The sequence below is a fragment of the Drosophila takahashii genome, chromosome 2R (assembly GCF_030179915.1).
Source record: "Drosophila takahashii strain IR98-3 E-12201 chromosome 2R, DtakHiC1v2, whole genome shotgun sequence".
NCBI classification, from domain to species: domain Eukaryota; kingdom Metazoa; phylum Arthropoda; class Insecta; order Diptera; family Drosophilidae; genus Drosophila; species Drosophila takahashii.
Genome location: NC_091679.1, coordinates 42517589 through 42530084, shown reverse-complemented (window position 1 = coordinate 42530084; position 12496 = coordinate 42517589). Strand labels below are relative to the sequence as shown.

The 12496-nt window shown below is 38.0% G+C and overlaps 1 protein-coding gene across 4 annotated transcripts in view; it reads left to right on the top strand.

The window, feature by feature from the left end:
• Positions 1–6737: 6737 nt before the first annotated feature.
• The window catches only part of LOC108055665 (mucin-2), a 43658-nt gene continuing 37899 nt past the window's right edge, over positions 6738–12496 (top strand). The window contains exons 1-2 of one of the 4 annotated variants that reach the window (XM_070212495.1): positions 6738–6826; positions 8296–8651. In XM_070212495.1, the coding sequence (XP_070068596.1) occupies positions 8558–8651 (94 nt within the window). In that variant the 5' untranslated portion in view covers positions 6738–6826; positions 8296–8557. Of the gene's footprint in view, positions 6827–7471; positions 7604–8292; positions 8652–12496 lie in introns of those variants that run through there. The other 3 variants (XM_070212494.1, XM_070212496.1, XM_017139107.3) reach the window with 3 other exon arrangements.

The following is a 12496-nucleotide window of genomic DNA, read 5'->3' as shown; positions in this document are numbered from 1 at the left end:
TATCGGCATATAGTTACAGCCTTTTCCGAGGACTATGTAACTCACAATTTTTCTTTAATAATAAATGTTTATAGTGATATAAATTTCTGAGTCAAAAATGATGGGATTGTATCAAATCAATAATAAAAGTTTAATGCCAATTGATTTATTATCTTTGGCACAGTTTAAAGTTCACATTTTATACTTTCAGCACATTTAATTTTCTATTCAACTAATTTCCTTTCCAAAAAAGGCAAATCCGTTGGTCAAACCGATAAAATGCAAATGCACTGTTTCCCAAAATAACCAAATTTTATTATAATTAATTTAAGCTGCAGTGATTTCTGGCTTAAAGTTTGACAATCTCCTCTGAGGGTAATTTAAACTAAATATTGGCTTTCGTATCTGGCTTAATTGAATATTTATTTATCAGTTTATCGCATTTTATCCAGGATTATTTCCGAAAATGTAAGAGCTGTTTTTTATTTTAATAGCATTCTAAGCCATTTAGGCATTTGAAGACCACTTTATATATGTAGTGAATATTTTTCCCAGTTCGATGACTAAATTTTATTGCTTTCGGGCCGACTTTATTTAGCCAATTAAATAGCCATAACAAAGTGTGTTTAATTCAACAGCTCTCGGATAAACGGCCATTAATATTAATTTAAGTTAGACAAGCGCCAAGTTTCTTGACACTTCAAAACCACAAAAACAAATGTGGAGTCGTAATGAGGAACACAATAACACCGCTACATGTGAATAAAAACGAAAGCCCAAAGACAAACATGGCAATAGCAATAACAATAATAACGGCAAGGTCCTTAAAGATATATGGGTGGGTGGGTTTTTCTTTTTGGGGGAGGGGGGTGGGAAATGGAGAAACATTGCCGTGGTAAATAAATAAAACGATTTCAGACGCTTAGAGACGCATATGTAAACACAAAGTCCTCAAGGTGCAAAGCACGGCATCTTAGCGGCATTCCTTGTGTGAAAAGTGCGGGGGTTTTCCACGGCAGGAAAATGGGTGGGGGGAGGGTGGTGCTGGGATCGGCGTGACGAAGGATGGTCCCTGCTAATCGTAAATTGCCTGGCATAGCACTAATCTACACATGCACACTCGCATATTCACATATTAGGGGCATAAAAATTGGCACTCAATAAGCATGAGGGCACTTTGGGGCCACTCACACGATTTCCCTCCGAATTTTCCACCTCCCTGCACGTACACTCACACACATACAGTTGCAGATACATATGTTTATGCGTGGGCGTTTTGTCGCCAAGAGGCTTGAATTTTCCTCGGCGACGCTGACGGCATAGTCTAGATGTTATAGTCTCCAGGTTCACCGCACTCCGCACAACCCCCCGCACACATCTGGCCATGCATTTTAAATGCCTAAATGGGATACAAATAATAATCGTAAAAGGTTCATTGAGTGGGTAAATATGTTAATGACAGCCTTAGATGTTGTCAGTGGCTTAATTAAAATAAATAATAGGTTAGTCACTATTTTTAGCAGGCCAGTTGCTGGCTTCCTAAAGATTTAATCTGATAAAGGATTTAATCTTGCCTAATAGAAATTGGGATGTAAACCATTACTTAAATATTAATAACAGCTGATATAAAATTTATTAACTATATTTTGTGCAGAGATAAATAATTAATATTTAACTCAATTAAACAACATATAATTTTATATACCACAGACCCATCATCAATCACGAATCCAAAAGCAGTAATCAATAAACTGGATACCCAGATTAATGTGTACAATGATTTATGCTAATGGATACGGTATAAATTAAACCGCATACTCATATAGCCTCTTTGGAAAAACTACATATATTTCGCAATATGCAAGAAGCTTAAATATTCCTGAAAATATTCAACTATACAAACTTTACGACCCAACAGCCGAAAAGCCAAAGCAACCTAAAAATCACCACCTGCTGATTTATATTTGCTGGGAATTATACAAGCGTGCCAGGACCTCTTATATCCCCCTACTTTCCATCGTATATTATCGGTCACTGGACCCGCATTTTCCAACTACCCACCTACTCCTCCTTCAGCAACACACTTAACCTCGGATGTGAGTCTATTTTAAGCATTTACAACTTTATGGCCAACGGTCAAGAGGCAGGCCATTGAAGAGCACACCATCCACATTCACCACCCCCTGGGAGACCGACTTTAAGCTCCTTTCGGGAGCAATCACAGTTGGCGGTTGCCTCAAATGCCACAAGAGCCACCCACGCTCGGTTGGCCACCACCAAGTGTAATCCTAGAGCTCACCCACTTTTCGAGGCTGTGATTTTTGCCAGCTAATTGCCGAGAAAGCAGGACAAACTTCTAAAATCATTATTAGGCGAAGAAAGAGGAGTTGAGAGGAGGAGCACCTGGCATTTGGGCATGCTTTGACATTAAGCATACGCCTCGTGTGCCGGAGCTCTGGAATTTAATTAACTTGGCTGGGTAGAACCCCGCCATTTGAGAACTCGACAATTATACAGGTATGGTTTCGAGTTTCCCTGCCAGCCAAGTATTCAAATGAAATGCTCTAGAAAGTCACAGTCACCATATATCGTCGTCCAATCGAAGGAATGTCATTATCCGCACTTGAAAATTGACACTCAAATCGATTGGAGCAGGAATAAACCAAGTTTAGGGCGGCGTAAAATAAACAACCCACGCGAAAGCGAAAGGAGACCCGCATCATGTGTTTGGAGGCCTGGGCCACTCAACCCGGCCAAAGTCACGAGTCCTTTCGCCGGCTGAGCAAATAGTAAAAAGGACATTCGCCCGAATTGTCACATTCGCACGCTTAACTGAATGGGACAGCCGCAAAGATTAAACTGGTCCCCGATTTATGCATTTCTCAATAGACAGAACAAAGACACAGGCACAGGAATTTCCATAAAGCTGAGAAAAATCCTTTCTTTGTCCTGGCAGCGTCAAAGGTCAAAAGGTTTTGAATAACACTTCAGTTGTGTGTGTGGAATATGTTAATGTTTACTTTGATTTTCTCAAACGTTTCTTGGTAAATTAAATAACATTTTAAGATTTTGGCATCGAAAAGTCTCTTTAATCTTAATGCCATAAGTCTGACAGCTTAAATAAAGGTCAAATTCCGATTTATTCAATTTATAATTCACAAAGTCATTGAACCATTTTTCCGTTGTGTTTATTCAAATTTCCAGCTAAAACATCCGAAGTGTCCAAAACTGGCACTTGTTTAATTAATTTCCATTTCAATTTTAGTTCTTGTATCGTCCCAAATATCGCTGGTCAGACTTGGCAACTTTTCTTTTTGGCGTCCAAATGGCGAACTTTGAGTCCTGATAAAATAAATCTCTCTTTTTTCGTTTCGTTGGTTTTATTTGTTTGCCGTTTCGGGGGCAAAAGTGCGGGGTAAAGTGAGGACGAACCCTTTTCAATCAAATTAGCCATAGTCAGTGGAGCAATTCCATCATAGTGGGCAGATGATGAAAATCCTCGATGGGATTATAGAACGGGTTGAGCGTGTTATGGAGTCGAGTTGAGTTCAGTTGAGAGAAATGGAAATATTTGACTAACAGCTGAAAACAATTCTTTTGAGATGGAACGATTGTGTTGGCCATTTCTGTAATTAATTCGATTTTTGAAGTTACCTTAAAGATATAAGACTTTATTGAAATAGGATATTTTCTTTCTTTTTTTCTTAACTGCTTATTTATTTAAACAAATAGTGTGCGTATTAAGGACTAAATAAACATTGTTGCTTTAAGAATCTCCTTTTCAGTGCCCTAATATTTGTAGAAAAACAGGAAAAAAGCCAGCTCACCGTGACTCACAAGAAGAAAGGCAAATATAGGACATATGACTGACCGAGTACCCTTTAACCTCCCTTTTTTTTCTGGAGCACTTCGAATGTCAAAGTGGCAGTGGAGTGGAACAGCAACAATTGCCCTCATCTCCCTTTTTTTCCCTAGAATTGACAGCTGTCTTCGGACTTTGTTGCCAAATTGTGAAAGACAAACAGCAGAAATTTCACTGACAACTTTGGCCAAATCATGGGTGGCTCATTTATCAGCGGGCAACAGTGGGTTAAGAGAGTGTGAGAGGTTTAACCCGCCGTCAGCTGCATTTGCTGCAAAACTCTGGACCCGGCCAAAACTTCGGAGAAACTCGGGCCAACTTATAAACCAACAACCAAGTCGCAATTTAAACAAAGTTGAGCTTCCGTTTCCGGTCGGTTGCATGCAAAATAATGACAAATCGCCGACTGAATTGTGTCTTAAGTACGTGTTTGTGGCCTGACTTCAGGGAATCTCTCCAGCTCTCCATCTCTCTATTCCTTGGAGCTTAACAAACATTTCCCAGGCTTTCGAGTTATGACATTTGAAGGGGTCACATGTGTTCCGAAGGCATCACGTATTATCGACATGTTAACGAGGCATTGTAATATTCATAACCCCGGCACAATAGATTCATAGTTTGCGGTTGGTGTGCCTGAATAACAAGGAGAAATAAAAAAAGGTTTAATCTCCCTGATATTTAAAGAACTTAAAAGAGAAGCTAAGTTATAGCATACTTACAAAAATCATTTACAGCTTTTCTGGCATTTTACACACTGAACTAAAGAGAAAGGTTAGGGAACTAAACCGAAAAAATATCCAATGCGTGCAAAGCTGCTGCACTAAAATATCATTTTTCCACTCTACTGCACCGCTGCGGTTTTTATAGTTATTTTTCTTTTGGGGAAAATGCCAGAGTTCAAGCTGACTCCAAAAGTAATAAATAAAACAAGAGGGGGTATAGTAAAGATTTGCCAAAAAAACTTGAGGCAAATCCCAAGCAAGGTCAAAGACTGGCATTAATAATTCAGTCGAATGTAAAAATAAATACGCTTGGTAGTCGCGAAACAAAAGGGGATTTGATAACTGACATAATAATACATTCCGCGCAATCGGAAAGTTGAGAAATTGCGTGAAAATCTTCGTCCTGTCAGTGGCAGCTGCCGGCATCTGCGAATAGATTAAAAAATATCAAAACCAGCAGACAGAGCAAACAGACGGCACTTGGCATTTTGCTTACTTTCCTGGCTACAGGTGGACAGTGGGAATTCCGAGAGATGGGAATCCATATCTCGCCTCCAGGCGATTACATACTCGCCCAACTAGCTGAACAGTTGTCGCTGTCACATCTCATCACATCACATCGCAGCACATCCCTTCGCATCATTTGCATATCTTCTGCAGTCGCCGTGTGTTGCGCTTATATCACGCATCCGCAGCGTTGGCCCATGCAATCGATGCCCTGCAGGCGCTTTTACCCCGGCTCTACGATTTCCCTTCTTAGTCGCATGCCAATCTTTGCTGGGGCTCTCATCTCCCTTACTCCTCCCTTCGATGGGTTAGGGAAGGCTTTTCGGTGGAACAGGGGCATCTATCGTCAATCAAAGGATTCTGAATTCTGCCCTCTTTCTCTCTTTCTGTTCGCCGGCCTGTTTGGCTTTGTAATTTATTTGCCATGCTCGAGATTTGACTTAAAGTGGGTTAAAACCGCACGATTTGGGCCGTGACATATGATAAGGGGAAATCGACCTAATTTGTTCGTCCGTCCTACTTGGCACAAATTAACTTAGATTGACCTAAAAGTAAAGAACTTTAGTTAAATAAAGTTGTAAAATAAATGTAGATTTTTATAAACATTATTTCTAATACCTATGTATTTTATAAAAGTGAATGTATAATAGTTAGGTCCATTTTTATTTATAAAATTGTTGTTTTTTAGTCCATTTGTAAGGTTTATTAACTTTTTGTTTACTTGTTTTTGTACCTTTAGGGCTAGTACTCAACACAACAAAAAGTCGTCCAAAACAAAAACTTCATATGAAACAAAATTTTTTGACGTTGTTTTTCATATGAAGTTTTTTGTTTTGGACGACTTTTTGTTGGGTTGAGTACTAAGCCTTAATTTTAAACAATAATAAGTTGCTCTATTGGATTTCCAACAAAGCTTTCACTTGGCTAGATGTTCAAGTCTCGACTACCTTTTCGAATATGATTGTTGAGCTTTTAGCTTGTGATGTAATACAGTACTGAATGTCGTCTACAACTTATTTTTACGTAGTTTACAGCATGTAAAATGAAAGTAGTTATTTTCTTAGACCGAAATTAAACGAAGAATTTTCTTAAGCTAAAAATAATTGAAAGTTATAAGCTACATTTGTATTTTTACAGTTCATTTATATTTAGTGCTCAAAGAAAATAATGTATAACGGGTTTTAAACGATTTAAAATATATATATATATATATATAAACCCTGGGTTAATAAATACGTTTTACTATTTTAATAGAGAAATAATCAATTTATATTGTCTATTAGTTTTAATATTTAAGCGTAAAAGTTTTTCAAGATACGAGAGGTATGCGAAAAATATATTCAAGAAGATATTTCTCATACCCTGCTAAAGATCAGCAGACGATAGATTTTTCCGATTTAAATAAATTTATAAGGATTAGATTGTTGTTCATAAAATCCTACCGTTGGTATAACCAGAAAGGAACCACTGATTCACTGGCTGAAACCCCACTCGATTGCTCATTTCTTGGCCGAATAGACGACAACAGCTGCCACGCGCTCGCAGAATCAGACTCTCTTCCGGAGCGGCTCTCTGCACTTGTCTTGGCCAAAACGTGTTTTAGCCACCGTCTGTTGGCCTGGCTCTTGGCAGCCAGTCTTCAGTTCGATTCGAAGCGCGTCTTAGTTCGGTTGTTGCCGCCGGTTGCCGATCAGCATTTTGGCCAAGTGAATGTCTTTTAATTGTAACCAAAACAATATCGTCCAGTGGGTGATATGTAAGTGAGCCGTGCGTCTCAGCCGTCTGCCCTCTCTTTCGCTCCGGGTACTCCCGTCTCTTTCGCAGCGGAGCAAGTGCGTCGGAAGATTTGCTGACAAGCGGGTTTCAATTTGAATTTCGGTCTTCGGTTATCGCTTTTCGGGATTTTCGTTGGGCTTTTACGTATGCAAAGAGCGTAGTTTTTAGCATTACCGTTGTCTCGACGCGTCATAAAAAGTGACCACGCCCCCGCCCCCAAACACCGCCCCCTCTGAAAAGCAATCGTTGATTATTTCCACGGAAAATTTCACTTTGCATCGAAAGCTAGTTTTTGCATAAACACACAGTGCCCACCGGACTTGGACTCGATTTCCTAAGACCCCCGACTATAGGATGGACCTCCATTTAACATTATATACTGCATATATCTAGCATTGAGATTCTCGAGCGTGGAATTAACATAAAGTTTTACCCCCCGGCTGGCCTCCAATTAGAAACTGCCATAAATGCATAAGAATTGTGCAGTGAAGTCCATTCAAAGACTTAATTAAGAATTATTAATTATTTAATTACCCTCACGCAAGCCAAGGTCGTTGGCTAAAATGATAAAATGCGATATTTTCCAGAAGTTTTACCTCTCACCCGTAAGAGACCAATAGAAAACAAACTAATCAAGTAAAAAATCTCATAAATAATTGCAAGAAAAAACCGAATACAAACAAAAAACGGCAAACCTCCAGAGCCAAGATATATTATATGCTTTCGTGTTTATATAGCAAAGAGACAGAGATTCAAGGTGAATGTTGCCATTATTTTTTTGACAGAGTGCTCGAGCAACAAGTGAAAATTTATTGGGAGTTTTTTTTTGTGCTCGCGTGCTGAACGGGTAAAACTTAAAGAAACGTAGCCGAAAATCACGGCGAAATAAATGCTATTAAAAGAGTACATAAATTAAAAGAAACCAATTTAAGGTGTTTGCAAAAATAAATAATCAGTGACTAATTTGGAAAGGAAGAAATAAATAACAACGCATGGGTAGTATTTTCTTATTATGGGAATCCCCAGTCGAATTTTAGAATCATTGCTTCAATTAGCATTTCAAATCGCCTTCTATTTATTATAAATTCAGCATTTCCGAGAAAAGTGCCTTTATGTTCTAACAATCTGCGATCAGTAGCTCTTTGAAATATATCCATAATTAAAGGGGAATTTTTGGTAATCAATTTGCTTTAATTACTTACCACCTCTCATTAGTTTCCTAAACTTCAGAGCGGTCCAATGTCGTTAACCATTTAGAGAACTTAGCCTACTCACACACAATTCTAGTTATCCATCATACGCAACGTTGGCGTTTTAGCCTTGAACTTTTTCGTCAGGTAGAATCCACTGAAAGGGGCTACAGCGAAGAGAAAGAAATCGCATTATTATTAATTACATTTTAACGGTAACTCCAAAACAACGCAAAATGTTTTGAATGCCTTCCAGAAGAAACCCGTCTGACCCGTCCTACCAAAAACAATTTCTCGCTCTCGACTAAATTCGCCAGCAAAGCCATCAATAAAAATACAAATAATACGTATACGCAGCAACAAAAATGCAAATACTGGACAACAAATAATTTAACGATAATTTACAAAACGCCCGAGGCATAAAACAAAACAAAAAGTTTAATAAGAAACCAGTCAAATTGGAAATTACACAGAAACCAACAACATTTCGGATAAGGCTGTTTTTTAGAGGAGTAACGAAAATGTCTCGGTCGACGTCGCAGTCGACGTCGCTGCTTCTCGGCCGCAGCTTCTTTTTCTTCGTCACCATCATTTTTGGCGGCTGCTTTGCACAAGGTGAGTGAGTTTTACATATGATTTCGACTTTATGATGTCTTATGCGGCACAAGACAAGACAAAACTTAATTTAAGTCATATTCTTCGAACAATATTTCGGTCTCCCCTAAGAAAACCCCAAAAAGTCTGTCTGATTCACTGCATGCTAATTTATATCTCAATGGTGGCGGCTTCTTCAAGCCGTGAGATCGGTGTCTTTTACAAGCCGGAACTCTCCGAAGGTCTGAATCCAAAGAACGACGACACTAAATGCGTGTTCAAAATTAAAATCCCAAAATTAAAGCCAACTGTGAGTGAATTGTCACGAAAAAGAAACGGATGCTCAGTAATAAAGCCCGAATAAAAACAAAAACACGTCTAAAACTTCCGGAGAGTTAGCAGATGACAGTCGTGATTAGACAAACAATTTTCAGTTCAAAAAAGAGAAAAAAGTGTCTAACAAATAAGTACTTGATCAACTGGCAGCCACAAATTTGGTTGCACCTGCAGTTGATTTTTGTACCCTCGGGGGTATTCAGTATTTGACTGGCAAATGTCGACGGTTTTGGCCTTTTTCGGCAACCTTTTTATGGCTGCACGGTGAAAAAACAGTTTAAGGATTTATTTTTGAAATTTCTGAATGGAGTTTTTATGGAGTTTATTATCAAAAACCTAAGGCAGAAATTTTAAAAAATAATTCATTCCTAAATTGTTTTTGTATAAAAAAATATAAATATAATTTTTCTTCCATAATACCAAGCTTTTTTATTATAATCAACGCTCTACCTTTAAATAACCAGTTAAAATGAATATGTGGATATTTTTTGTTGGTGCTCCCGCATTGGCATGTCTTTATTTCTCCCCTGAAGTGTGTTAAAACGTCAGTAAATGTCAATAAAACTTTTGTCGCCTCAAAGGCCTGTTTAAATACTGGGTTAACTGTTCGAAAGTTAAAGGAAACCGATGGTAAAAGAGTTCTTGGCACAGTTTTTGGGTTTACCTTAAGTGATTTTGAGGCAAAAACAGTGTCATTGAACTTGTGGCAGTGTCACGTAAACTTGACATAATATTTACACAATTACCACGAATCTCCATTTTCGAATTAATCAGCAGCAAAGCCGAACAAAAAAGTAACAAAAGGCCAGAAGAAGAAAACAAAAAACAAACAAATTAAAACTAAATCTGTTGCATAAGACATCAATACTCAAATACTCAACCTTTCTACTGCTCAGTGGATGCGCAATCCGAGACGGAATCTTTTTCGGGGCCTTATAAGAGCCAGCAAAAAGCGAGAGACAAAAGCAGCGTTAATAAAATTAACTTGCTAATGAAGCGATGATCACACCGCATCATTTCTATGGGCCACATACATAGTATACTATATACTATATATATTGACTTAAATCATTTCATAGCTGAAATCAAGAAATACAACTTATGGAAATCGACTAGCAGCATTTTTGTATGCAGAAACAATTTTGTCGCGCGTGTTTCGGCCAAAAACAACCAGCAGCAGCAGAATGGGAAAACGAGTTTCGAGTTTCTTGGCGTTCCACTATGCAAATTAAACACTAAATACTAAAGATATACACATGTCTGCATGTCGCTTTGGATATTTTGTAATATCTCGATGAAAACGAAAGTAAAGCCACCGCCGCTTGACTTTGAAAGCCCCAGAAAGACCCTTCCAGCTGCCCTTGTTGTTGGTTTGTCGCCGGTTTCACTTTTATTCCGCCATGTACATTGTACACACATCTCCACCGAGTTGTTAACTCTATCGAATTAAAATAAATTCGCCGCCACTGCCGTTGTGCCGAAAGAAAGTGAAAGAAATGTACGAGTTTGTACATTGTACATTGTACATGTGCACATGGCAAAGTTGCGGCACAAGTTTTGCGCTCGAAATCATAACAATAATGGCAACAGGTTGGCTGACTTTAACAGTCCCACTTCTATAGAGCTCGAAAGAGACAAGCCAAGTTTTCTGAAAATGCAACGAAACTTAATTAAAATAGATTTTTTGTATTATCACTTACATGTTATTTGATATATTTGGGATATTTGAAATATCCATATCATGTCTACAGGTGGTTCATTTCGGTTGATCCCAGATAACTGCAAGAAATTAAAATAAATTTAATTTTGTATATACAAATGTTTCTTAGGAAACATTTATTTGAATGTTTGAAGTTCAAGTAAAACTGTAAAGGTTCTCAATCTTCTTTAAACTAATATTAAGAATTTAAGAAATTCTTATAAATTCCATTTCTTTTAAATTTTCTCAGTTCATCTTACACAAGAGCGACTGTATTTGAAATCAGATTTTGAGTCTTGTCCGAAACTGCGCACTTTTTTCGAATTGTCACACAGCCGTTACTTTTTCCAACTGCCCGAACGTGACGCATTTCTTTGGCTTTATTTCAATGAATAAATCTCTTAGCCAGATGCAGACTCTGTGGAAATAATTGCTAGTTTACATACTCATGTAAATTGGCATTTTCTGTGCGCCGTAATGATGGGAAACATGCCAATGACATTGTTGTCCAACTCGAGTCGAACATTATGGCAGTGGAAAGCAGCGAATTTACATAGACAATGTGCGATTTTTGTGGCCTGAAAAGAAAAGCGCAGATTTTGCCAATGGCCAATTAAAATACATTCGCATTTCCACACGGCGCTGCTCAACATTATTTCCGCTCAGGTTAACTGCACTCGACTTCGAAACGAGTTTTTTGTTTTTCGTTATTTTTGGCGTCTGGTAAACCAAAACAAAAAACAGGTGCAACAACCGCCTGGCCAGCGGCTTTTTATATAATGGTCAGCTTTAAAAAAGAGCAATTTCTCAAATAGTTAATAGGCATTGCTAACATACTTTGGCCAGTCCACTGGTTTGCGATTTTGCGACAATTTTTCTGAGATCAAGTTCCTTGCGGAGCCGCCTGCGAATCCACTCCAATGTGCTGTTGAACTCCATTGATATTATTTAAACTTTAACTGGGAATTAAAAACAGTGCCCTAAACCTAACCTCAAAAACTTGTTTAATAAACTTACTTCCGGTTTCCTGAACTATAAAAACAGTTGGCAGTTCTTATTCTTAGAGATGGTACGATTCACAAAATGCTTTTAAAACGGGGACATCGTGTACTCGATCAAGAATAACAATCGATATGCCAAAGAACGTTAAAAGTATTTAATTCTTTAAAGCTTAAACAAATAAGTGTCTATTCTTACTCGTTTCAATATAGTCTAATACATATTCTAAATGCCTATTTATTAAAATATTCTACGATTTTCCAAAAGAAAATAATCAATGGAGATTGACCTTATATCTTCTCTAAATTAATCGAATGATTTTAATCATTTTGCGACCTCTAACGACTTTTTCGCGTGCTGAATTCTTTCTTTTCTCCAACTGATTTCCAACGGACAACATGCCACCAATAAGGAGTCGCCGCATTAAGCAAGAACCAAAGTCCTTGGACTCGGGTGGAATAGAGGACTGCCGGGTTGAAAAAATTATTGCAAAAGGATATGTGTCTTTCTCGGTCTGTTACCTGGTTAAATGGTTGGACTATCCGATTGAGAACGCAACTTGGATACCTCTGAAGCATCTGGGACCTTATTTGAAGTTTGTGGCCGATTTCGAAGAGGAGCTATACAAAGGGGCAGAAATTCGATAATGTCGGATAAACCTTCTTTCTAATATGTAAAAATAAAAACAAGTTTAAATTATACAGTTTGAATTTTTCTTAATAAATGTCACTTTCCTCGTTTAATGTGGCTCAAGTTGGCAGCGCTATCTTAGTTGTCATTTTTATTTGGTCGAGTGTTTACGCAAAAATCATGTCCAGCGGCGATGGATCCA